Raw genomic sequence first — 26,893 nt, forward strand, 5'->3', positions numbered from 1 at the left:
ATTGCATTACTTTTTGATTTAAATATTGCTTTATGCTTTCATGTTTCCATTTAACCTTGTTCTTTATACTCGCTGAATATTTACATAAATTCCTCTAAGTTGCGTGTTGTGTTTCCTTCATTTATCCTTCAATTTGTATGCAAAAAGATGTAGTAGTTACTTTTGAAAAATTTGTGATCAATTTTGTTGCCAAAAACCAGTTGTTTGCATTGACAGACTCCCATAATGCCGGTCTTGTAACAGATATAAAACAGCACAAGTTCGGAATTACGGGTTTCTGTTAATGGTCCATATATAAGTATGCACCATTTTTCTCTGTTGTTTTATAAACTATTTTATCCATTGATAGAAGAAGATGTTGCTTCCTTTTTGTATTCCTCGAGCGAGGAACAACCCTCTTGTAGAGGCAAAAACATGTTTAATCCATTTGGTAAAGTTGTGAAATTCGATTTGGAGCAGCTGAAGTTGTCCTGGAAGTTCTCTCCTTGTGTGTCTGTTCTTTATCTGCAATTATTTTTGATTTTAGTAGATATTTTTTGATTGTTATATATTTTTTGATATATTTACGACAATTCCTTCGCGTTGCTCTTTGTTAAAGTTCTTTGTTTTGGTGGAGCTCTCTTCCTTCGCTGCTTCATGTAGCTCTTCCTTCTACTTTATGGCTCCTTTTCCTGTAGTTCCTCTTTATAATCTGCAAATAATACACAAAGATATATATATAAACATAAGTAAAAATATCTAAGCGTTTCGTCTGATTGCAAAAAGCAATTCCACTCGATTTGGTCTAATCCTCAACAGATTTTGTCTCTCTGGCCACGTAAGCCGATCGCCTCGCTGCAGTTCAATTCAATTTGCAACAAAGGAAAAGCCGACACAGAGACAGAGACAGTGAGAGAGGAAAACACACAGAGAGTGAGAGAAAGAGAGAGAATCAGAGAGGAAAAACTGCATTACATATTCATCTGTAAGCACAGACACTACGCAACAAAAAGAAACAACAAAAATATATGTAACCATAGTTATGGCTGGCTATATGGTATATAGGGTTATAGATGGTATTATACATATATGGTTATGTATATATGGATAGAGTTGTATTGGGTTGCAGCTTTCTTGAACGGCAACAAACTGAACTGAAACTGAACTTGAAGCTGAAGCTGTAGCTGGAAACGGTGGCAGGCAGACGTCGCTGAGGCAGAGGCACAGGCAGAGACTGAAACTCTGAGACTCTGTGCCTCTCTGTATGTTGCTTCGACTTCAACTATGTTCGTGGCAGAGACGTGGCACAGTCGACAGCGGCTGTATCTATCGAGTGTTTTGGCCACTGGCTCGTTGTGCATGCTGCCTCTGGTTCCTGGTGTGTGCCCCATGTTGCAGCCATCCGCGTACTACATATGTACAATGACGCTGCGATGCGATGCCGTGCCATTGCCAGTGCCAGTGCCATTGCCATGCGATTCTCATGCGATGCGATGCGATGCTATACTTGCCGTCTTCACCCATTGGCCCTGCCACTTTGCCACATGTTTGCAATGCTTCTTTTGGTGGTAGCAGCAGCAGCCAGCAGTCAGCAGCCAGCACTCTCTCATACACGTGCACGTGTGTGTGCGGAGAAGGGGTATGGCATGCCACTGGGACTCCTCCGACTCTGACTTCGACTGGGACTGGGTCTGGGTCTCTGTCTGGAGAGCAGCAGCAGCGGCAGCAGAAGTTCGTTGGCTGTACCTATTTTCGCGTATTCCGGCCCAGGACCTGCCTCAACAATTTCAGCACAGACAGAGCCATCGACACACACAGATACTCCACACACACACACACACACACTCACAGATAGAGCATAAGCGAGAGAGAGACAGAGAGGGCTGACTGCTTTCTGGTTTCGCAAGTTTTTTGTTTGCCAAATTCTGCCCCTGCAACTCGTTCGTTTTCTCGCTCTCCTCTCTCTTTGGCAACGTCCTCTCTTTACGTTTTACCTTTTACTCTTTCTCTTTTTGTTTTGTACTCTTTATCTAATTGTTTTGTTGGCTTTCCTGCTCTTTGTGTTTATGTGTGCAACTTTTGTTTACTTTTCCCCTGGGGGCTTTTATTTAACATAAATATTTTCTGAATGAACCAGCAGAAGGAAAAGCAAAGCATAGCCTTTGGGGATACGAAAGATTTGCTGCTGCACTTTGCTGTTGGAATTTTATGCAAGAATAAGTGATCAAATTATGGTTAGTTTTGAAAGAAAAATATGCAACTTTCAGTGGAAAATTGTTTTTAAAAACAGATTTTGGATATATGGAAATGAGAAAAACTCACATGGAGCCTCGATTTTGTGGTTCTGCAAACCCTCAAACAATAATCTATGAACAATGCAGTCGCTCATCATATCATCCCTCCTAAAGGGTAAACATAAAATCACTCATCCGCCATGTTCAACATTTCCAATTTAATGTAAAACCTCTTGCAATATTTAAATTGATTTTTGTTTGAGAAAAAAACCCCCGTTGCGCACCCTAACCCCAAGACCAACCATTCTGTTCGTTCTGGCACTCATTAATCATAAATGTATTTTCATTTGCCGAATGACCAAGACTGACGCAGCTGCCGCTGCTGCATTATTGGGGGATGCAATCATCTGGAAATTGTTTGCTTTTCCTTTAGTTGTTGCTACTGCTCTGGTTTTTCTCTTTTTTGTGTGTAAATATTTTCTGCTTGTCAAATGAATTTCCGCCATTAATTTTCATTTATCGCTATGGCGGGGCGAAATTGATGGCATTTAAATGGAAAGGTTAGGGGGGAAAACTTACAGCGAAAATGAATTTAAAAGATAATAATCGTATAATTTGGTCGATATGCAAATTGCATTAAATGATTGTGAAGCGGGATTGGCAAGCTTGAAAAGTGTTCTGCAAGTCTGTATTAATGGATGATAAAGGGGATTAAGGGGTTCTATCTGGGGAAGCTCTTAAATGTGTTTCAGAAAAAATTGCTGGAAATCATCAAAGGACTAGCCGCTAATCAAATTTCCCATTCATCTCTCAACCAAATGATGGACATCTTTAACTCTTTCTGCCAACTCTTTTCCTTCCCACTGAAATATTAAACACATTTTGTGCATTTAACAATTTCCTGGGTCTCCCCGCAGACGCCAACCTCAACAAAAAACCAAGGCCAAAGCTTCAACACATAGACAAAAGCCAATGCCACACACTCATACACGGAAAGAACATCCAAAGAGAGAGGCACACACACATACTCACAGACCGTGCAACCCGTTGCACAAAATTATGCAATCTCTCTCCGCCTCAACTCTTTCGCTGCGCTCTTCCAATTTGTGGTGCGCTCTCTTCGGTTGCATTGTGGGTTGTGTACGTGTGTGTGTGGGGTTCTCCTATCAATGCCATTGTCATGGGAGCTTGCAGCACAACAACAACAGCAATCAAAGAGGTGGATAGCCTGGGCAGAGAAAAAAGCAGAATGGAGCAGAGTCCACGCCATGCAACCAATTCAATTAGATGCTAAATGGCCTTCGCTGCCTTCGACTGCTGCTGATACTTCTTCACTCCCTTCCTTTCCATTCTTTTCGCGTTTCGTGCCACAGACAACAACGACAGCGGCAACAACATGCGGGGCCATGGCCATGGTTCCTCTGTGCTGTTCTGTTCTTCTCCTCCATGGAGTTGCGCGATGCGATGGCAACTCTGTCGCCTGCCTCATGCCACATGCCGACTGACTACCGACTGCCTGACTGCCTGCCTGGTTGAGCATTTAGAGAAAAAAAAGTTTTTGCGAGAGTTGCGACTGAGTTTGGTTGCAAGAGTTTCAGAGTTGATTAACCTTTGGACGTTCTGTTTTGCAACTCCATTCGTGGAGCGCAAACGGAGCGGAGCTGCTGCTCCGATTTAAATGCTCCATCGAGTGGAGCTCTCCGCTCTGCTCTGGTCTCTTCTGTGAGTGTAGGTAGGTCTGGGTCTCTGTGTGTGGGTTATGTGTCTCCTTCTGCACTTCTGTTTGTCTGTTGCTCTTCTTTTCGGGTTGTATGTCTGTGTATGTTGTGTGTCGTGTTCGCAGCCATGTTAGCAGCCATTTTTAATGGCTCCCCATATATGTATGTACGTGGAACGTATATGTTTCTGCAGCACCATCGAACTCGAGAGAATTAGTTTTGTGCCTCATCCAGAAGCGGAACCAAAGATAGAGCCAAAGCCAGAAGCCAGAACCAAAGCCAGAGTGGGGATAAGCTGCCATTAAACGGTTCGTTTTCAACCAGTGCTCTTTGGCAAAGAATCTAAGACAGCAAGGAACACCTGAAGTGATTAAACGATGCATCGATGTTCACTGCAATATTTTATGGAATTTTAGTCTTAACAAAAATGTTACAAAATGAAGAAAAACCTCGTTTATATCGGCTCAAAAAACATTGTACATTCATCCGCAGCTTCTGCTTCAAATGCAACTCAAAAACCATCGGCAAAAAAATGAACGTACAACAGCAGCTTTAGTTTATGTTTCATTTGCACTACTCGTAATCCGCAGCCAACGACAGGGCCGGCCCAAACAGCCTTTGCTCCCGCCCCCTATCTTTCTGCCTTTCTTCCCTTCACTTTTTTTGTGTGTTCGCTTCCACTTCCTACTTCCTTTTGCATTATCCTACTCTCCCACTCGTGTTGGTAATTGTAATTGAAATTTGGCGTTGAAGCGAGTAAATGCTACGCTCTCTATGCACACTCTCTAGAACCTGCATCGACTCTCTCGCTCTAACTCTCTCACAATCTCTGTGTAGTTCTCGCTCTCCTTGTCTCTGTCTCTCTTTTACTCCAACTCTGTCTCTGTCTTTTTATTACAGTTTCCACATTTTTGGGCAAAAGTTGTTTTGGCATTCGCCTTTGCTCTTCCTGTTTGTTGGTGTGGGTCATGGCTGTCGCCGCTGCCGCTGACGCGTCATGGCTATGCTTTTTCGGTTCCTCGTTTCTGTTCTCGTTCGGATTTTGTGCATGGTATGGTTATGGTTTTCTTTTTCTTTCTTTCCTTTTTTTAATGTTTATTCGGGGTACATTGACTGCTCCTTTTTATGGTCAAGTCTGGGCTTAGGTCTGGTGTCTGTGTTGGGTATGGGTCGCCTGTGACTGGTTCTTCCTTGTTTTGACGGCTCTTTTGTTGGCCTGCGAAAATTGCACAATATTTTTGTCGCTGTGGCCTTTTGTTGCACTTAAATTCATAATGTGGCAGCGGACGCGCCTCTCTTCCGATTCGATTAGTGTGTGTTGTGTGGGGGATTTGCGTAGGTTGATAATGGAATTGAATATGCCCCCATTCCCTGCCACTGAGATTGAGTTTGCGATAAGCAAATGGGTGGGGATCGAACATTTTGTCGAATTTAAATTAAATTAAAAGGCTTTTGTAAGGATTGATTCTATCTATAAGATCTATAAGATCTAACTATCTGTACATCTGTACTATAAGTGGATGAATTAATGTGTTTTTTGATAGCATTGATTGTGCGGAACCTTTACCCAAAAGTACTTTAAAGTACAAGTGTCTTTGGCTAAGGACTTCAAGTACTTTCTAATTCATTTCAAGTACTTTTCGATCTATTTAATCTATTTGATTTATATACGATCAACTTAAAGGCATCCATAAAGCTATTTAAACACTTTATAGTGGCAGTTATCATCGTACAAAGATTGATCTATACCAGTTCTGCAGTTCCCTAGCAACCAAAGAAGAAGTTACTCTGCGGAACCCGTTCGTGGACATTGCCATTGTCTCTGTCTCTTGGGTGCTGCTGCAGAGTATCTTTTGCTGCGATTTGTATCTCCAAGTTCTGCACAACATCCGTGCGAATACACGAGTGTGAGTGGCAGTGCCAGTGCCAGTGCGAGTATCTCTCTTATTGGCTGCTGTTTATTTGCGCGCCGCGTCCGTCCGTCCGTCCGCCCATCCGCTGCTTATTCGCTTTTTCGCTTATTGAGTTTCTGCCTCTGCCAGTGCCAGTGCCAGTGCCTCTGCCTTATGTCTGAGAATGAAACGAAGGCGATGGCGATGGCGATGGCAAATGCGAAGGCGAAGGCGAAGGCGTTCAATGAACTCCGCGGAGGAAACTCTGAGACAAGAGAGACAATCGCTGCAAGTACTGCTGGGGAGGTACACTGCTTTTTCTTTTGCTTTTTTTGTTTGTGTGTTGTGTGCTTTCTTTTTTTGGGAGTTTTGTCGCAAAGTGGAAGCTGGAGAATATCCAATCTCTGGAGAACAACATCTCCAGGGGAAGGAAGTGAGAGAACTCTGGAGAAATGGTGGAGCAAAAAATCGTGGCTCTGGTCAATGGATATTCGCCTTTTGCAGTGGAGCCAAAGTTGGCATTTTTTTGCTGGTGGAAGATTAGCAAAAAATGTGGAAATTTAATTGAAAAGAAAGCTCTAGAAAAAAACTCAGGAAAGAGGATGACAGAAAGGCAGGCGAAGAAGAGGAAGTGCTGGACAGTGAGCAGAGTAGAGGGGGAAGCAGAATATTAAGCAGATAAAGTGGCAGTGGGAAAAAGAAAAAAAATAAAATAAAAGTGTGAATAAAAGGCAGAAATAAAAGAATAATTTATAGATTTAAGGAATTCCTCAAAAAAGATTAGAAGAATGGTGAGAATTAAATAGAAGAGAAGAAAAGAAGTAAGATCCTAAGAAGGATTCCTGGGAAGTACACTGGGGAATGTGGCAAAAGTTAGATAATAAAATATATGATGAAATAGAGTGACTTCCAGGAAGTGTCGTAATCCCCAAAAAAAAATATATTGAAATATTGAAAACGTTTCGGTGACGGCTACACAATGGGAAAGAAGTCAGTGATAAGCAGCCACAGATTTTTGTGCTCTGCTCCCATAATATAATTTTACACAAACAACACACATACACTGAGCGAAAGCAGGAGAGACAGAGATAGAGTAGGACATAGAAGGGGGTAAAAAGAGCGAGAGAGAGCGAGGAGCAGGCGGAAAGCGACACACGTGAGCGGGGCGGTTGATGATGAAGGCAGCGGCAGTCGGGGAAACAATACCAGACAGCAGGCTGGCTCTGCCTCAGCGCCCGAAGGGGCATGTGGCAATACCAATGCGAAATATCGTAGAATGACGTAGTCGATAAGGCAGCAGCAGAGATGGCAGCGACAGCAGCAGCAACAGCAACAGAGGCAGCAGCGACAGCGCCACATGCAATTTCAAAGGTCAATGACACGCAGCTTGCAGCGAAGTCAGCGCAGTCGACAGAGGCAGCAGCAGAAAAGAGAAGAGAGCGTTAAGCAGGAGAAAAGCTCTCTGCTCTCTTTAAGTTTTTGCATTCGCTTGCTCGTTGGTTCGTTCGCTTGCCTTGCTCTCTCTCTTTGCATATCTAATGCTGTGCTCTCTCTTTTGTGCTCTTTCTGCTGCATTTGCATGGCGGAATATTCAATTGAATTTTTGTTGTTGTTATGGCTGCTGCTGCTACCGCTGACGTTTTTCATTCACTTCGCAATTTGCATACTCTCTCTCTCTCTCACACACACACATACTTCTACACACAGGAAATACGCAACACTTACACCCACACAAATGATGTTCTTGTTGTTTTTGGGTTTCGGTGTCTGTAATTGTTCATTGTTGTTGATTGCAGCTTGCAGCCCACCCACCCATTAGGGGGGATTAATCTCCTCTACCCTGTACCTATCGCTGGGATCCTCATCTTCCTCATCTGCCTACTCCCAGCCCCCCGGTAGACCCAGTAAAGTCTGCTTTATTCAAAGCCCACCCACATGTGCCACAAATTACTTTTTCATCATTTTCATATTTCGCCACAAAAGAAAGAGAGAGAGTTCAACAAAGAGAGAGAAAGCGCCGAAAATCCGTTGTTCTTTTTGGCAAGGGTACTTCGATTTTTTTAGATCTATATAAAAATATGTCCGTAATAAGACATTAAACTTCAGAAAAACATTTTCACAATGGACAGATTAATGGAAAAAAACTAAGACATACTTAGAAATTTGAATAAAATCTTCTTCAAATTCACTGGCATATGTAACTCATAAAAGAGCAAAGAGCCAAATATATAATGGAAATTCGAATTAATTAAGACTCAAAAAGTTAGGGTACTTGCAAGATTGACTCCCAGAGCCAACCAGCGTTTCCATTCTTGTCGTTTGCCTTGAGTGAATTATGAGTCCAAGAGATTCTGCTCTGGTTTGTGCTTTTCTTTGTATTTGCATCTGCCTTGTGCATGTGACTATGTGGTGTGGGTGTGTGGGTGCAGTCATAAATTATGCAAAAAATTGCAATTATTTCCATTAAAAAGATATCTTTTCCAAGCATAAATATATGGAGTGGTTTTCTCCTGTCGCATACAAGAAAAAGTTGACAAGGAAAAGTTGGCCAATAGCGCGGATGGAGATGGTGCAAGGAAGTTTTGGAAAATTGTGTGGGTGGAAATGTGCGGAAAAGTATGAAAGTTGTCTCAGGAAATATTAATAGCTTTGAATACAAACAAATTTAATAAAGAAAGAAATCTTTTAGAGTAAATGGAAAGAGTAATAAAATTAATTCTTGAGTTCAATCATGCCTAAGAATATATTTGGTTTTAACTCTAATATTGTCAATAATATTCCCCTCTTCGTCCAATAAAACCCAACAAGTATTTAATATAAAAAAACCTCTTAAACCATTTAATAATATTACCCAAAACGTTGCACCTTACATAGCACGTAATTCCCATTGTAAAACCATTAAAAAAACATTGCCATTATGCAACCGATTATCAATTTATAGCAAATTAGCTTAACCCAAACAGAATGTCAACAGCTTTAGGGCAAATCGGGTTAATTAAACAATTAACACACACACACACGACACAAAGAGAGAGAGAAAAAGAGAGGCACAGAGACACACAGAAAACGAATGAGCAAAAGATCAAAGATAACAGAGAATGCAATTTTAACAATGAAAGGCCATAAAATATTTGTTTGTATTTTTTGTGTTCTTTTTTTTATTGCACACACAAAACGTGCAACACAAACACAACACACTCACACAAAAGCCGCAGCAGCAACAACAAAGCGAGTGGCACAAAAAGGGGTAAATGGGTGGGGACGAGGGAGAGGCACAACAAAAAGCTTTGAGCTAAAAGTTAGGTTAGGTTAGGGACGCCACATGCAACGAGCTGTGGCAACGAGAATTCCACAGAGTGAAGAGAGGGATAGGGGTAGACGTACACGTAGCATGAAACGGGTTCAAAATCCTATGCAACATGGCAACTAAACAAAAGCCAGAAGGTAGACGAACCAAAGTCGCATCGCATCAGGAATCCAATAGAGCGTGGACGGAGAGAGGGGAAAGAACGAGGCTCAGAAGCGGTGCAAAAAGAGCGGGAAGAACAGTGGCTAAAACTCGTTTTATTGGTAATGCAAAACAACAAAACGGAAAAAATATAAATGCAACGTCACTAACGTCAGTGAGGAAGGCAGCATAGACAGAGAATGAGGGGGAATGATCAACAAAATGAGAGGCAAGAACGACTTTGCACCCTAGGGTCGAGGATCGCTTAAGCGTTCTGTGCTGTTGCACGTTGCCAAACCTGAATTTCATCATCATCGTCATCATCATCAATGCAATGCCAATGTCCATATCTATGCACTGAGCGAAAATAATTTACGTTTAGCTAGAAAAAGGTGCGAGAACAATGCTTAGAGAATTTACATATTTTGATTAGCTCTTTATTCCGAGAAAAATTTGCTTATGAGAGAGGAAGTGAAGCGGAAACCAACAAAAAAAAAAAAACCAAAACAGAATTGCATGTGAGAAAAGTTTTGCAGTTGGGATCACAAGAAATCTCTAATGTGATTCTACGCTAAAAGAAAAGCTTTGCCAAGATCTATGGAAGATGAGAATAAACCAAACCCTTTAACTTCTTTCTAATCTAAGACCCAGAAACTTTCTACAAGCAAGAAAATTATAAATAAATTGCGGGTTTTATTTGGACATCGGAGAGACTTATTAAACTTTTTCCCCCCCTTCAGATACCAAAGTAGTTTTTAACTCTTTTTATTTTCCAGCTTTTCGCTTCCCTCCCTCTGGGGTGCAATGCTCTACGCTACTTGCTATGTGACTTTAAGTCCAATTAGTGAGCGAAAGAAAAGCCGATGCTAATGCAAGCACACAAATCTAATTACGCATACGCCGCGTGCTCCAAACAAACAACAACGCAAAGTATAAAAAAAGAGAAGAAAGAAGAGAAAAAAGTAAAAACCGGTTGCAGTTCTTTTACTTCTTGTTCTTGCTATTGCCATTGCTTCTTGGTGTCTGTCTTCCTTCCTTCCGTGCCTTCCTTCTGGCAAAGGCAGCCGGCAATTAACTGGTGTTCCACCTCTCACTCGTTTTCCTTACTCCCAGACTTCCCTTCTGTCGCACTGCTCCAACCCCTGGCTTCCCTCTTGGCAGCCTGCCGCACTACCTCGCTTCTGTCATCCTCACACTTTCACCATCACACTCTTTTAATCAAATGACAGGTCAAGGAAGTTAAAAAACGTCCTGGTCGAGGCGATAAATACACTTAAAGTGCAACTAAAGCAGGTACAAATTTGTCTTAGAGAGAGAATTTGCCTCAAAGGGAATTCGGAATTCAGCATAGGAATTCCAGGCTCTTATTATAGATATAGGAAATAATTTATACGGCTGTTAGATAAATATTTCTAGGTGAAACAGCAATGGTCTCAAAGAGAATTAACCAAATAAAGTTATCCATAGAAGATTGAGAGTTAATATTAATTAATATCTTTACTAATTTTGGTCTTTGAGGACTCAAGATCCGTTTCTTCCATATAAATAAGATCTAAATCAGTTCGAATTTATAGCCATTCTAAGTCAAACAATTATTCTTCAATCCCCAATTCATTAAACCCCTAAGAAAGTGTATTTCAAAAGGAATAACCTTTTGATTGGCTTTTTTTTGTTTTTGCTTTCAGCCTTGCCCCTTTCACCGAAAAACTTTAAAGCCTCGCTTAACTGCACTTGTTCTTCGGCTGAGTTCAAATCGTTGAAGTGTTTGGAGTTGTGCAGTCGCTTTGCCTGCTGCATTCAATTGGCTTCTTCTTGGACCAACTTCCGCCTTTAGCTCTTTCTTCTTTTTCATTTCGTTGTGCAGTTCTGTTGCTGTTTCTTTATTTTTTGTTGTTGTCATGTTTCGGGCCAATTCTTTAGAAGTTTTCTTCATTGCCTGGCGGCATAAATTAGTTATACCGTTACGTGCATACTGGGTGCAACAGAGAGAGAGAGAGGGGCAGGAGAGGGAGCGACTCCTTAGGGTGTCGGCTACCATATAATTTGCAAAGCAATTTCTGTCCGAAGCAAAACAAGCGAGCAACGATTTTTAAATGCGATTTGCCTCGTGTTGATATCGCCAGCAATTTGCGCTTACGATTATGATACAAACAAATTCCTTGAAATTGAGAGCCCAAAAATGTATAATGCTGCAAGTAGCGATTACATTTTGGGCACAGGATATCACTCAGACGAGTAGAAAGTTGAGAAATTATGGAGAAAACAAATGGTTTGCTTTTTATAGCAAAATATTTTGAAGAGTTGTAAGAAATATTGGAGGTATTCGTATCCTGTAAGTATCCTCTAGTATCCACATTATTTATTTATCTATTGCCCTCTTCCATTTCATTAAATAATTCAACGATCCATTTTCGTTCAATTGAAAAGTGGTGTAATAAGAGATGAGTCACAACAATTGCAACGAATTACAATAATTGACAAACAATTTGCTAGACCACTGGGCAACAACAACAACAATAGACAGAGGCCACAACAGCAGCAAAAATGTTAATCATTAAAACAAAAAAAAGGAGAAAAAAAAGCAAATGCAAACGGGCGACGCGACGTCAATAAAAATTGTTACCCCGCAAAATACGAACGAGCGGGCCCATTTACATGGGCGAAAATTGAAATTAATGAGAAACGCAATAAAACAACTAGACAGGCAAAGGCAAAGGCATAGTCAGAATTAGAACAAAAGCAACTGCAATAGCAAATAGCAATAGCAATAGCAACAATAGTTAAACATACGCCTTAGTAACAGAGTCCCAATGAGAGAGAAACAGAGAAAGACAATGAGAGGTGCAGAGAGAGCCAGAATTGTTTGTGGGTTTGTTGTTAAGTCAAGTCACACGATTATGGGCGGCCATTTTGCATGAGGGAGGGGTAATAGAATGAAGCGGAAAGCGGTGGAAAGAGAATGGGAGAAGGTATAGCTAACAATTTCGTAGATCAGAAATGAATACGAGATCTCAGTGATACTATTTTTTCCAATAAACAAAAAAATACAGAAAATTCTCTCGGAATGATTTGATTTGCCTGATGTAAGAATATCATCGAATGGAAGGCGTTCCTTAATATTAAAATGGGTTTTGGTGTGAGTATTCATGTTTTTCATGAGCGATTTAAATTCCAGGAATTTCTGTATTTGGTATGACATCATTCAAAATATTTCTAAGAAATTCAAATGAAAATTTCATCATAAAATACCATCCATGAGCACTACAGAATTTTAAACAAAACCTTTAAATACAAAGTCTTATAGACAAAAACTGCGATGACGCCATGACAATGCTTTACCCAAAGCCAAAGGTTCAACAAACATTTTCAGCAAATTTTGAAGCACAAATTTCTAGATATTTCCAGCAAAATGTCTTACGCGAAATGACTTGAAACTTTAATAAGCATAATTATTTTTTTTAGAAAGTGGCAAAACGGAAATAAAGCCTCTTTCATGAAGACCACAAAGCGAATGGCGAAAAACAGGGACCTTCAGTCTGTCACGGAGGGAGGAGGTCATTTTCTATTTCTAATGAGAAACAGTTGGTTAGGCTTCAGCACTCTCTCTCTCTCTCTCTCCATGCAAATTCGAATGTGTGTGTGTGTCTCTCTGTCTGTCTGTCTTTCTGGGAATGTGTGTCACAACAGTGGATGACATAATTCAAAGTGAAACGGATGACATTCATTACGATGCATTTGAACGACAGCAACAAAAAAAAAACTAGCGAATAAAATAGGAAAGTCAGACATATGGGAAAACTGTGCAAATTACAATTGTAGACAGAGGTCTCCCTTTTATGCACATGAGATATACGCACTATCTATTTCTCTCACTTTTTAATACTCTCATGATGTGTCTTGGCGTTTCGTTTCATTTATTTTTTTATGCGAATTCCCCCCTTTCTTTTTTTGTCATTGGTCATGCTCTGAATACGTTGCTACCTCTTTTTTGTTGCCTTATTCGTCCCTTTTGCTGCTTCCTTTTTCGAGTACAGTTATGGTGGCATTTTTGTAACCCTTTTTGCGGCATGATCCTCGTTGCTTGTTGCACATGCGTACTCACCTTGACTCACGAAAGTCAGTCAGGCAAATCCGTGTGCGGGTTCATTGGTTTTTGCTGTCCTTTCGACTGCTTCTGCCTCTCACTTTGCCGGAAGAGAATTCGTCTCCGGTTCGTGTGCCTAAGCGGGGCATTAGTCGTGGCAGGTGGTAGCCCAGGATTATGCTCGTTAGTTATTGATGGCCCAGCAGGAAGCAGGCAAATGGTTGCAGGTGCAGCTGCCTGCCATTTGATGCTGTGTCAGTCAGACAGTCAGACAGTCAGTCCTCATGGCGTGTACACAATTGTCGGCTGGCATTTTGAGGCGATCCCTGAAGAGAGTTTTAGGAAGGACAAAAATTGGAAAAGCCTTATGTGCATCCCTCAAAAAAATTATGAGGAATTCATTGCTTTGTAAACTAGATAAAGTTTGCTCTTGCTTTGGAAAGTGCCAAAGAGTTTTTGAGGAATGTAAAACATAATTTAGAAATGGAATCAAGCATTTATTTATAATTTTAGCATGTTTGTTCCCCGTTATATTTGGATAGCGTCTTTTGAGTGACCCTCAATCTGTATATATCTCCAAGAAACTCTTCTTATTCTACACAAATTTATTAATTCCTCATACCTAAACTCAATTCCCATTCATCAAAGATTTGCATCATAATTTGTTAAGAATTTCTGTCCCAAGAATCTCTCTTTTCCCATCATCTCTTCATTTCGCATTGATCAGGAATTAATTAAAGACAATTCTGCAGTCTTTTCACTTCCTTTCGATCCACACATTCATTACCTACTTCTCATGGCATCATTAAATCATTATTACCAACAAACTGCAACTCTTTGTTGGTTATTAATCAAGGCCAAGAATTCATATGCACTTAAGCAGAATCTCTCAAGAGTTTGCTCGGAATTTCTAAAAGAATTTCTGCAGAATTGCATTGGAATTCAATAGTCTTCTCTCTGCACTTCCTCTGGATCTATGCAATTGCTGATTGATTCCCAAGAAATGTAAGTAGTTACCTCTTCAGCTGCAATTTCATCTCACTTCTTTCTCTTCTTGCCTTTTCCTCATAATAATATTCTTGCATTAAGTTAAGCTGCGGTATTTCTACCTTCCATAATTGCCCACACTTTCTGCTTGAATGGAAAATCTCCAACAACATTATTTTCTATGTTTTAAGTATTTTAATCTGCATTTCGACCCCCTCCGTCGAAGCACTTTAGTAGCGCAGAGCGAAGCCAATGCGGCGTATGCGTAATATGTTTTTCCCTCTAATTGAAATACTTTGCCAAAGAAGACACTTGAAAGGTTTATGGCGTAAGGGAGCGAGAGGGATTCTCAGCTACAAAAAAGGGCTTTAATTGTGCACTAAGCTGCTTACTAGGCACACAAACAGCCTGCTCCTCCATCCATGCAGAGAGATCCGAGAGCGGAGACCCCATCATCATAGTGCTCTGCTCTCCTCTAGCTAACCGAAAGATGCATCTATAGATACACAAAAGAAAGAGAGAGAGAGAGAGAGCGGGAGAGAGCGAGAGCCAAGAACATGGACTTGACTCTGTTGGAAGATGGAAGCAAGTGGCATGCTTTGGGGCTCGATGGCTGACTGGGTGGGGGCATTGGCAGTGCATTGTTGTTGCGGCTAGTTTTTTGTATGTTTTTTTTCGTTGGTTGTGTGTGTGTGTGTTTGTGTTGCTTGGTTCATGGGTTGCTTCTTCCTTTAGAGCAGGAGGCTGCTAGACGAGCGATGCCATGCCATGGCTATATGGCCAGCTCCTCCGATGCGACGCTGAGGTTGAGGTTGATTATGGCAATGGCGATGACGTCGTTGCCATAGTTGCCACATAGTACAGTCATAGACTGAGCAAGAGAGAGCGAGCGAGTGACAGTGACTAAGAAAAAGAGTACAGCAAGACTGTGGCCGGAGCGGGTGCAGGCGTCAGAGGCAAACTTTATATAGACGATGCATCGCCTGCATAAACTACAAAATTCCTTTTAAAGCGTTAAACTGCATTCGATAGATACAAAGATACACACACACACACACAGGCAGCTACAGATGTTCGTACAGCTTTGGAAACTTTATACAGACATTGCCAGCCATTTTGCAACAGTATTTGTATCGTATCAGTGTGTGTGTGTGTGTGTGTGTGTGTGTGTGTGCATCGTAAGTGACTGCGAGAATATGTATATTTTGCTTGTTTGAAATTGTATCTGTATATTTCGTTTTTTCACATTGCATTGCTCATATTTACTTGAAATTCAATTTGCAAACATTTTACGTTGCCTTTTGTTTGCTCAAGTTTCAATTGTAGTTTTTCTCCCATCATCCTCTTCTTTTTGCCCACCCTCTCCATGCTCATTCTTATTCTTATTCCATTCTCAATTCATTTTCTTTTCTTTTCTGTATTTTTTTGTGCTGCTGCTGACTCTTTTGTATATATTTTTGCATTTATTACGCATCAATTTTGAATGATTTGCAAAGAGGGAAAAGCGAAATGCACTGCATTTCGATAAGCATTTACAGAGGAGACTCTCAGGAATTGATTTGTGTGTGGATGGATAAAGAGATGGCGAATAAATGCGAGGAAATTGGTTTTTATTTTTACTTGCAATAAAATATATCTACATTATTTTCTTTGGGTTGCCATGGAATCAGAACTTGCTGCAAAGAGCGGCACAAATCTTTTCAAATTAAAACTTAAAGTAAAGAATGCACATGAGTTTGTTGCACTTATTTTGCTGAGAATTCTGTAAAAGATTACAGAGAAATACACTCAAGAAATGTTCAAAAAGAGATACAAAATATTGGCATAACATTTATGAAAACAATAGGAACTGCGGAGGAAAAATTAGATTAAAATAAACTTATCTGCTTCTATCATCTCCTATTTCCACTCTTTGACTTCCTCCCGCTTGTATTTATCAATCAACTCAATCAACAAATATGTGCATATCTATTTCAAAGATCAAATTCCAATCCAAACAAATAAAAATCCAGCTCGAAATCAAGGTTAAGCGAACATCATCTCATATTACTTTTGCACCATTTTCCCAGAATTTTTTGTATTGATTGGCTCGAAATAAACAATTAAGTTGTCTCTACAATCGATTTACGTGGCACACAAAAGCCAATGAAAACGGAGCCAAAATCAAGATAAATTTCCATGACATAAGAAATTGTGGAAGGCCGACAGCAACCGAATAGGAGTTTCACACCCAGTACATCAATTGCCACACACACACACACACACATAGAGTGAAGCTCCCACACAGACACATCTGCAGAATGCACAAAATCAATGTCAAAAGCCTGCTGCTGCTGCTTTTGCTGTTCTTGTTGTTGTTGCAAGGACATCATGGGGGCACACTCTTTGAAAGAGCAGAGACCGCAAACAGAATCAACGCTCGATTGCCAACATATGCAGCGTGCAGCAAGCACCCAACCCTCGCTCTGTCCCTGCACCCTGCTGGTCCCTTAACAGGTTTCCAGCTGTGCTGACTCTTGGTTTCCCCCCTGCTGCTGGGAACGTAGCAAATGAAGCGAATGCGTCTGTCTAGGAACGGGGAGAGCAGGAAACCAGGAGACAAGCTCCTGCAAGATGTAAGACCAGGAGGAGCTGGCAGTCGGGAATCGTAGTAGCAGTGTTCCCTGAATGTTAGTTCAAGGGCGGAATCAAGGCTGAGAGCTCGACTTGCTATAAATAGTTTTTCTTTCGCCCTCACAGTGGGTTGTATCCACCACACATGGCGTATACGCAATACGAGAAACTCACCACAATTATTCGCTTTGCTCGTAATGTCCTTGCCTGTCGCTCCGTCCTTGTTGCATGCTCGTCGTGCTGGGGCGGCATTCCCTTTTGCACTTGAACCATTGTCCTTTGGCACTTCCAACGGCCAACACAGTGAGCGGCATGGGTTTGCCCTCTGGCTCTGCTGTTTCCTCTTGTTTTTCGTTTACCAAAAAATAAAGAATGGAAAAAAATTACCAATAATTGTATTAAAGAAAAAGGAGGAACAAAAAAACAGTCTTCTATTTTCAGTTGAATATTTTGCTTATTCACTTATCACTTATTTTGTTTATTATTTATTGAAATTCTTTCCCAGCTTTTGCCTCACATATTTTTTTGTTTTGTCAGATTGGATTTCAATGGAAATGCTGATGATGAGTAATTCAGTTTATCTTTGAGGTTGGAGAGTGAAAATAGAGAATTGTTGTTTTAATTGTTCATTTTTACATACAATTTTCATTCAAGGTCGGGCGAGGACATTGCAGAGCATGACTCACAGAAAATTGGACAGGAAATTAGTCTAAAATATAAATGAAAATGGAAAGATGTTGGGAAATATCCAACGAAAATTCCATAAATTCTTGAAAAAACTCGGAATAAATTAAGTTAGTGTTCACTTAAATGTTTAAAACAAGCAAGTAAATCTGCAAATGTGATTTTATATTTATGATTTCATTATCATTATCAGCAAAGGGTAAGCGACGGAAAAGTAAAAGGCAGAGTGCATTCAACTGCCGTTGGCATAACAGCAATTGAAAATAAATTAAAAGAAAAGCAAAGAAAACGCAAAATAAAGGGTAGGGAAAAAGGCAAACATTTCACGAAAACTCACTCACACACATATCATTGGTTTTTTTCTAACTTTTGCAATATTTTCACATTCTTTTTTTTTATGGGTTTTAAATGTTTTGCTCTAAGCAATTTTATTTGACTTTTATGTTTTTTTTAACAGTCAAAATTCCTTAAAAAACAATTTACTTCTTTATTTCAACATCAAATTACATTTATTCATATATCTTTGATCTGCCAAAAGTTTTGTCCACCATTTTAGTATCATTTTATGCACTTTTCTAATGGATTTTCCACAGTCAAAGTTCTTTCTGCATTTTAATATCATTTTTTTGGCACCGTTTATAGTTTTGTTAGATTTTTATTACATTTTTCCGACCGCATATAAAACTTTTTCCTTTATGTCCATTAATTTTTTGGATTTTTCTTCACGGTTTTTTTTTTGCAGTCAACGAACAAAAGAGCACCAATACCGGCGTAAGATCGGTATAAGTGTTTGTGTGTGTGTTTCTTTGCATGCGTGTTTGTGCATGAGTGTTTGCATTAGTGTGCATGCATGTGCATGCGCAGTGCAATCAGTTTTCAAAGTTGTTTTTGTTGTTTGTTGGTAGGGCCCCCTCCTCTTCCCTGCCTGCTTCTTTATGCGGCTGCTTCTGTTTTTGCTTATTCGCTTTTTGCCCCCACCGCCACAGAGCGCACCGCCTGCACTTTGAGCAAGAGCACTCTCTAGTCTGTGTGTGTGTTTGTCTGTTTGTGAGAGAAAGAGAGAGAGTGCACCCTCTCTGCACTATATGTGTGTCTCTGTGCCTGTGTATTGGTATGACTTCATTTCCTTTGTCGTAGGTCATCATTTCCACAGAGAAAATGCGTTTTAATTGCTTTTAATTTTTAGAGAATTTTCGATTTTCGAAATGCTATCAGAAAAACCTATTTGATTATTTCATTAAATTTGATTGATTTACTTTATGAAAAATGTGAATTTTCCTGTTAAAAGATAATTTTCAGGGAGAATGTCTGTGAAATAGCTTATATTTAGGGATATTTTAGTATTTAACTAATTTGGAACAAAATTTAGCTAATTTTTATATTTTTTAAGAGGTCCTTCACCTTTTCCACAATTAAGATTGATTAAAATTATAAAAATGTTCCAAGTAATTTTTGTTGGTTCAAGTTCAGTTATTTTTCCAAATATTAAAAAAGGATCAATAATTTAAATATTTTTAGTCAAAACCCGAATTAAATTAATATTTGATTAAATGATTTATATTATTTTACACACAGAAATCCCCATACTTTTTCCACTATCAGAGCATTCGTTTTCCAAAAAAAGAGTCTTTCACTGGATTTGCACACACTTTTTGCATTGAATTATTGTCTTTGCCGCTGGCTTTTTACTTATTTTTGGAATGTCTTTGGTAATTTATTTATATAAAGTTCTCTTTCTCTTTTTGCAGTTGCACCGTTTCGGCACCGTTCCATGCAATTCAAAGTCGCGCTCCGGACTGGCCGAAAAGGGTACAGAACTGATTCTCCAACGCATTATTGCCGGGCCAGGGTTGCCACCTTATGTACAGAAAGCCCCCCCTACACAAGAGAGTGGAAGGCGACGTCAGCGACGCCAACGCAGCGGCGGAGAGTTGTGGTTGTGGCCGAGGGGGGGAAGAGTGGAGCAAGAAATGGTAATAAAAGCAAATGAATCGCACCAAGTGCATCGCACACAGACAGACACACGCGGAGGAGACAAAGTGCAGCGAAGGGAGAAGTGCAGTACTGCACATTTGAGTAGGTGTTGGTTTGAGGGGAAGGGTAAACCGAGGAAGGGGGCACCTACAAGCCGGCCGCCTTTTTGCGTGGCAGTTTTTTTTTGCACAGGGCACAGAGCAACTCTTTGCTCTTACCGTACTCTCTCTCTCTCACTCTCTGTGGGTGCCGCTCTCTTGCAATTGTTGTAACTGCAGGCAAAGGGTTGATCGATGCAAGGTGAGGTATGTCAGAGCAAAGCTTTTGCGAAAGTTATGACAACTAAATCCTTCACCTTGTTCAAATATATCTTGGTAGCTGAATTGTAAAAGTAGAGACACACTAGTACACCTCTCCTTCTGCTTAAGTTTAAGCTAGTTTGATGATGGGCAACTATGGTAGGCCCGTCTAGCAAGGCCTTACCTTCAGTGCACATAACTTGAGCTGAATATTGCATACAAACATATCTACACTTGAGCGTATGCATGTACTGTAAGTTTGCATGTGTTTGCTGTAATCGGCGAATTTTTTTGTATCATCTTTCTTTCGCGATTGTCATGATGCTTACCCATTGTTGAAGAACGTCATTTGGCAGCAGCTCCAAAGCTGATCGTGGTGGCCCGGCTCGGCGCACCTGTCCAAATGCAAATCAGACACTCGGGCAGACGGGGATGCCAGGAGGTGTGCCATGGAAAGGCCGTCAACAAGATTTAGGAAATACAATATTCAGGCACCATCCGAGAGCCGATATATAACGGACGCAGCGTCATTACGCGAAATTATGCACACACACAACACACACACGCAGAACGAACGTGGAGGCGGGGACGGCCTGACTCCAAAGATGGAAAAAGAAACGGGCAGCAGCAGCAGCGGCGACAGTGGGAGCGCGAGAGCACTAAGAACCGCAATGTGCAACTTTTGAAAATGAAATGCAGCGCCGCTACAGCGTCGACAGTGCCGGCGACAAAAAGAAAGCGTCAGAGCCGAGAGACAACAAAAGTAAAGGAATGACGCGGAACAACAACAAATATTCGCAAAGAGAGAGACAGAGAGAGAGAGCGCCTTTAAGCTTTGGCTCTCTCTTGATGCTTGCAGTTTCTCTTAGTCAGGTGGCCGTCAGTTCTATACATACAAAGAGTGTGTGTGTGTGCGAGTGTGTGCATCTGCATTTCCCCTTTAACGTTAACCCCTTTACTTAGCTTTGGGGTTATTAAATTCAAATAAAATATTTAAACTAAAAATGCTTAATATTTTACTAAAAATAATTAGCAATTCTTACAAAAATTACATATGTGCATACATATACATATAAAAAATAGTAGCCAAGTTCAATTAAAAAGGCATTCCAGACCGCGAATGCAAAATTTTAAAAGCACAAATATACATTAAACATAACCATTATACATTTCCATTTATCTACTTACTGATCTACTCTACTTTTAGAAATTCCAAATGACCATCTTCCATGTTTGATAGTGTATAGACCCGCCGAAACACTCCAACATTTTCCAGCTCTTTTTCTCGATCTTTACCAGCACTCTTTGAGCAGGCGCCAATTTCAAAAGGATGTTACGTTGAACACTTTCAAGTGTGATTTTATTATCTTTGACTGCCGCAGTTTCTTCACTGAAGTAACGTTTTATGCTATTTTTTCGGTTGAACTTTGTTGTTTGAATCCTATTTTGTACGTAACAATCCATCCCGACTCACGTAACGTTATATGCTATTTTTGTTGGTAGGTCTTTTTGGTTTTAAATTTAATTGCTATCTATTCCAACAAAAAGAAATCGTGGAAACCAAGCAATCTTCTGGAGAATTGATTGTTTAATCGGATAAAAGCTAATAATATCAAATAGAACATTTAAATCGAGGAATATGATTTAGGACTGCTGTGTATTTTTGGTATATTTTTGAAAGTCGTGCGGTATATTTGATCGATAAGCCCTCTTTTCAGTTGGTCACACCGAACGCGCACGCCTGCTGATTCTGATTTTTTAAATAATAAATTTTGAATTTATTAATTAAAAGCGACTCGAAACCATGGCATCCATACTGCGGACGGGGAAACTGTTTCGTTACTTTGCGGGCTTCACCCGGAATGTGCTGGTCAACACGGTGCGCGAGAACGAGGCGAGCAATCTGCTGACAAGTACACCATGCATTTGCGGCCAGTTCCAGAGGTAAGTTCGGCGCCGGCGCCCATTACGCAACACCAAAGGAATTTCATGAAAATATAAAAGAGAAGAGTTAAAACAGCCCAAGGGGTAGCCAAAGCGGGTGGGATGTGCAGGACTCTTTGTGTATTTTCATTCAAAAAAAGATTTTCAAAATTGTTTACATAACCTCGATCTGATGTGGAACATTCTCGTTTGTGTTTTTTCGTTTAACTCTCCAGTGGCTTTGCTACCAATGCCGCCGCCAAGTCGGAGTTGAGTCTTGACAAGCAGATTCGTCGCTTGGATCACGATGTGCGACGCATGGGCCGCATTTCGCGCAGGGATCTAGAGGAGATTCTCGATGAGATTCGCACACACCGCACGGCCACCAGCTCGCAGTCGCTGATGGTCATACGCTGCTGCGGCAATCTGGTGCCCGAGGAGCTGCCAGAGGTGCGCACAGCGCTGGTGCAGGAGATCTGGAAGACGCTGAACGCGCTCAATGTGCCCATGGACATCTCTCACTACAATGCGCTGCTGCGCGTCTACCTGGAGAACGAACATCCCTTTGCGCCCACCGATTTCCTAGCCGAGATCGAGGCCAAGGGCATCGAACCCAATCGCGTGACGTACCAGCGGCTCATTGCACGCTACTGCCAGCAGGGCGACATCGAGGGTGCCACCAGAATTCTAGAGTTTATGCGCGGAAAGAGTTTGCCGGTGAATGAGAATGTTTTCAACTCGCTGATCCTGGGACACTCACAGGTGAGGGGAGCCGAGGTATAGATATATTGATGCATATTTAAGCCCTCGTTTCCCTCCATAGGCCAACGATTTGGAGTCAGCCAAGGGAATTCTCGCTGTGATGAAGCAAGCAGGCCTCGAGCCCAGCGCCGACACTTATACGACGCTGCTGTGCGCCTTTGCGCGGCACGGGGATTTGGCTGCACTGCAGGAGACGCTCGTGGAGTGTGACCAAAAAGAGATTATTCTGCAGGACAAGGATCTGCTGGACACTGTGTACGCGCTGGCAGTGAATGGAAATGGCGACAAAGTCGCTGAGCTGCTCGGCAAGTTGCACATCTCCCCGGGCTTCAATCAGGATGCTGCCAATGTCATCCTGCGCCTCGTCAACAAGGGCCTCGAGGATGTGGGTCTGCAGATCCTGCGCGTTATGCCACGTTCGAACCGCGTGAATGGCGAACCCGTGGATGTGGGTGCCTTCTTCATACGCCAAATGGTGAAGGCCAATCGACCTGTGGAGAAGATTCTGAGCATCTGCAAGACACTCCAGGCAGAGGGACTCAACCCCAAGGCTTTGTCCATTGCCACGGAGGCGGGTCTGACCAATGGCGTCGTGAACAACGCTCTGCCGCTGCTCAAGGAGATGAAGAACGCGGGTCTGCCCATTCGTCAGCATTATTTCTGGCCACTCATCTGCTCGGTGGAGTCGAATCAGGTGCTGGAGATTGTTCGTCGCATGCAGCAGGACTTCGCGGTGTTGCCCAACTCGGAGACGATCAGGGATTATGTGATACCCAGCCTGAAGGAGAAGAATTGGGAGCGTGTCATCACAGCGCTGCGGGATGCTGGTGTCTCCAACTCCACGGCTGTCACGTCTGCGGTTTATGCCGCTCTGGTCACTCATCAGATTGCAGATGCTGCCAAGATTATGGAGCAAAACAGAGCCTACTATTTGCCGGTGCTGTTCAAGCAGCCGCTGATCCTCGCTCTCAGCCACACGAATGATTATTCCGCGTTTATCCGCTGCTTGCGGCAGATCCACGAGGGATTGCAGCAGCGCAGCGCAGGCAAAGAAGAGGAAGCCGAACAGGCGGAGGGTGCAGAGAAAGCCACACCCGATGTGGTGGGTGGCTTTGTGCAGGAGGCAAGCAATTACTTCCATCGCGATCGTGTGGCCACGCTGGAGAAGATCCTTCAGGGACTGGTCAAGCAGGGCCTGTCCATCAGCAGCGCCAGAGCCACACAGCTGTCGGAGCAGCTGGGCGCTGAAATGACGCCAAAGCTGGCCGAATTGTTGGGCAAACTGAGCTCCGGTGAGCTGGAGCCAACGCCACTACCAAGCAGCGGCAAGCGAGCGCTGGTGTCTCTCTCCATCGAAGGTGAGTGCTTGAAACTTGTAGCTGTTTCCCCCCTCTAAACTCTCTCAAATCTCCCATCTAGAACTCGAACGTTTCATTGTCAATGTAGAGGCCAAGGGCGAGAATGCAAATAACATTAAGAGGCAGCTGCTGAATGCCTGTTTCCGTGCACAAAACATTGAAAAGACGCTGCAGGTCATCGAAAAACTCAACACGGAACAGTACCAGATCCCATTGGGCATCCATGCGCAGCTGGTGGATCTCTACACGCACCACAAACGCAGCTCAGACGCGCTAGACGTGTACACGAAGTTGCGCGCCAAGGAGCCCACTTTCCAGCTGGATAACCTGAAGACCGTGCACCTGGTGGATCTGCTGCTGCAGGAGGAACGTGTGGAGGAGGCGTACAAGCTGCTGCAGGAGAACAAAAAGGATGCACCCGTCGCGGAGAGCGAGGGCAGCTTCAACTACGTGAGCACCGTGTGGCGTGTGCTCAATTCCATCGCTGAGGCTGGGCAGCCCGAGAAGCTGCGTCGCCTGTTCGATGCGCTGCTGGCGGATAATTATATTGTGCCCACAAATGTGCTGCTGGGACCGCTGATCAAGGTGCATCTGATCAAGGATGACATATCCAAGGCCATTGAAACCTTCGAGGAGATTTGCCACAAGTACAAGGTGACGCCCTGGAAGAATGAGCTCTCGTGCCGCCTCATCCAGAAGGAGGATGCCGCCAATCTGCAGCGCCTCACTGATCTGAGCACGGGCATCCACGGCGAAGTCAACAGTTTGTACGATTTGGTGTTCTCCTTCGTGGAATGCGGACGCGTGCGACAGGCGCGGAAGATCCTCGAGACGCCTGGCCTACGCACACGCCCGCAGAGAATCAGCAGCGCCTGCGATCGCTACAGGAATGAGGGTCTGCTGCAGCCCCTCGAGGGTCTCATTGAGGCCACGAAAGACCTGGGACACATTGATCGCAATAAGATTTATTACACGCTGCTGCTGAGCTACGACAAGGCGGATGAGGCGGAAAAGGCGCTGGGATTGTGGACCAAAATGCAGGAAGAGATGCTCACACCCACAGATGCGTTCCTCCTTAAGCTCGCGGAGATTCTGCGGCGCAAGAACATTGATGTGCCATTTGTGGTGCCCGAAACGCAGCAGCAAGCACGAAGGAACAGAGCGGCGAAGACAGACGCGCCCAAGGAGGAGTCCACCCTCACGAAGGAGCAACCCGCTGCCAAGAAGGAACAGCCAGCTAAGGCAGAGACCACAGTGCGTCCCATCTCCCACAAGGCGGGCTTCCGCAAGGCGCTGCTCGCCAACGATCCCGATGCCGCCATCAGCCACAAGCAGAGTCTGGCAGCCAGCGACAAAGTCAACGTGCTGGACACCTCGCGACTCATCGAGCTGCTGGTGCGCGACGATCGCCTCACAGAGGCCACCAAGTACGTGGAGGAGCTGCTCGCCGATGGCCTACATCCGCAGGTGAAGGTTTTCCGCTTTTACTTGAACAAAATTGCCGCTGCGGCGGATCTGCAAACGCTCGAGAAGATTGGCAAGCAGCTGAACGAGGAGCAGAAACGTATGGTCTCCTTCGACAATCGTAATTGCCATGCCAACATTGTGGCCGGCAAGGCGGAGCCGTTCCTCAAGCAATTGAGTGCAGAGATTGACGCAGCCAAGACGCCCGAGGAGGCGGCCAAGCAGGCGGAGAAGTTCCCGCGCGGTGGAGCCGTGGGCATACTCAACAAGCATCCCGAATTGGTGCCGCAATGTAAGTGGAGATCCTGGATAGTGACTGATTTTTAAACGTTTCTTTTCCCATTTTCTGCAGATCAATCTTTGGCGGAGAAATTTGCCGCGCACAACCAGTTGGGACCGATGAATGTCCTGTGGATGCATTTGATATCCAGCGGTCAGGAGGCTGCCTCCAAGGAGATCTGGGACAAGCATTTGTCGCAGCTGCCGCGTTTGATGTTCCAGCGTGTGCTGCAAACGGCACGCGAGCAGCAGGACGAGAAGCTGGCCACGTCCGTCATCTCTCAGCTGAGGGATAGCAAAATATCGGAGGGTGCCATTGGGAATGCCTACTCCTGCCTGATTGACATACAAACGACAAAGGGCAAACACGACAAAGCACTCGATGTGCTGGCCAATGCCGTGAAGGATGTCTCACTGGAGAATATCAATCGCACGGCGCTGCTGCGGCTCAAGCAGGCTGTGGAGGATAATGATCAGAAGTTCCCCTATTCTATACCCGAGAAACGTTTATCCAAGGCTGATTCTTCCTCGTCCTCATCCTCCTCGTCGGACAGCAGCGACGATGATGTCTCACCGAAGATACCCGAAACTGTGCCACCAAAACCAGGAAAGGAATAAAATCTAGACTTGGGTGCGTTTCGGGTTAGCAGCCTTAAACCTTATTGTAATAAAATTTATATTTAAGTATTTACTATGGATAATACTGATGATTGTAAACTTAACAAATATACATTTAGTTTTCGTTGTTGCAAGTCAGCTTTAAGTTCAATTTCAAATAATTTCAGTGGCGCCAACTTGAAGCTGGTTCATTTGAACTATCCACTGAACCATACAGTGTAACTGGAACCAGCACGCGGAACCCCTGGTAGGTTTCCTTTTTCGTCGTTAATTTTACACAATAGCCAATCTTGTAGAAAATGAGTTTATCAATTGGATAATATAACATGTTTAGTGCAGAACGTTCTAGTTTGCTAGTAATCTTAAGCCGAAAATCGCAGTGGAGCAATATGATTTCCAGACATGCACAGGGAACGATTAACCCTTTGTTGACTAGTGGTGGTTAAATATATCGCACGAATAATAGGACACTTGAACAATTTCAGCTCAGATCAGGTGAAAGATATTATTGTCAGTAGAGAGAAAGAATGGCTTTATACGAAAAATGTACACACATTATTTTCCTTAGTAAATACAT

At 42.7% G+C, this 26,893-nt stretch overlaps 1 protein-coding gene and 1 long non-coding RNA gene across 3 annotated transcripts; one reads left to right on the top strand and one right to left on the bottom strand.

Annotated features, from left to right (window-relative positions):
- Positions 1–79: 79 nt before the first annotated feature.
- On the bottom strand, positions 80–20,592 carry LOC117582469. Of its 2 annotated transcripts, XR_004573720.1 has the most exons (5): positions 20,242–20,592; positions 18,711–18,713; positions 17,130–17,298; positions 568–691; positions 80–504 (listed from the first exon to the last, which is right to left on the bottom strand). It is a non-coding gene; the product is annotated as an uncharacterized LOC117582469 (long non-coding RNA). The 2 variants fall into 2 exon arrangements; XR_004573719.1 differs by lacking the exons at positions 80–504; positions 568–691 and having other exon boundaries at positions 16,827–17,298.
- A 1,038-nt stretch (positions 20,593–21,630) lies between these two features.
- LOC117582464 (leucine-rich PPR motif-containing protein, mitochondrial) lies at positions 21,631–26,420 on the top strand. Its single transcript, XM_034270190.1, has 5 exons — positions 21,631–21,856; positions 22,072–22,597; positions 22,659–23,955; positions 24,017–25,711; positions 25,772–26,420. Exons 1-5 carry the CDS (start codon positions 21,717–21,719, stop codon positions 26,314–26,316), a joined length of 4,203 nt encoding a protein of 1,400 aa, XP_034126081.1. The 5' UTR covers positions 21,631–21,716; the 3' UTR covers positions 26,317–26,420.
- The last annotated feature ends 473 nt before the right edge of the window (positions 26,421–26,893 follow it).

Source organism: Drosophila guanche, unplaced genomic scaffold (genome assembly GCF_900245975.1).
Source record: "Drosophila guanche unplaced genomic scaffold, DGUA_6, whole genome shotgun sequence".
NCBI lineage: Eukaryota > Metazoa > Arthropoda > Insecta > Diptera > Drosophilidae > Drosophila > Drosophila guanche.

Coding starts and splice junctions, on each gene's coding strand:
- LOC117582464 (XM_034270190.1), top strand. CDS start 21,717: ATGGCATCCATACTGCGGACGGGGAAACTGTTTCGTTACTTTGCGGGC. Junction 21,857..22,071: donor ATTTGCGGCCAGTTCCAGAG/GTAAGTTCGGCG, acceptor TTAACTCTCCAG/TGGCTTTGCTACCAATGCCG. Junction 22,598..22,658: donor TGATCCTGGGACACTCACAG/GTGAGGGGAGCC, acceptor TTCCCTCCATAG/GCCAACGATTTGGAGTCAGC.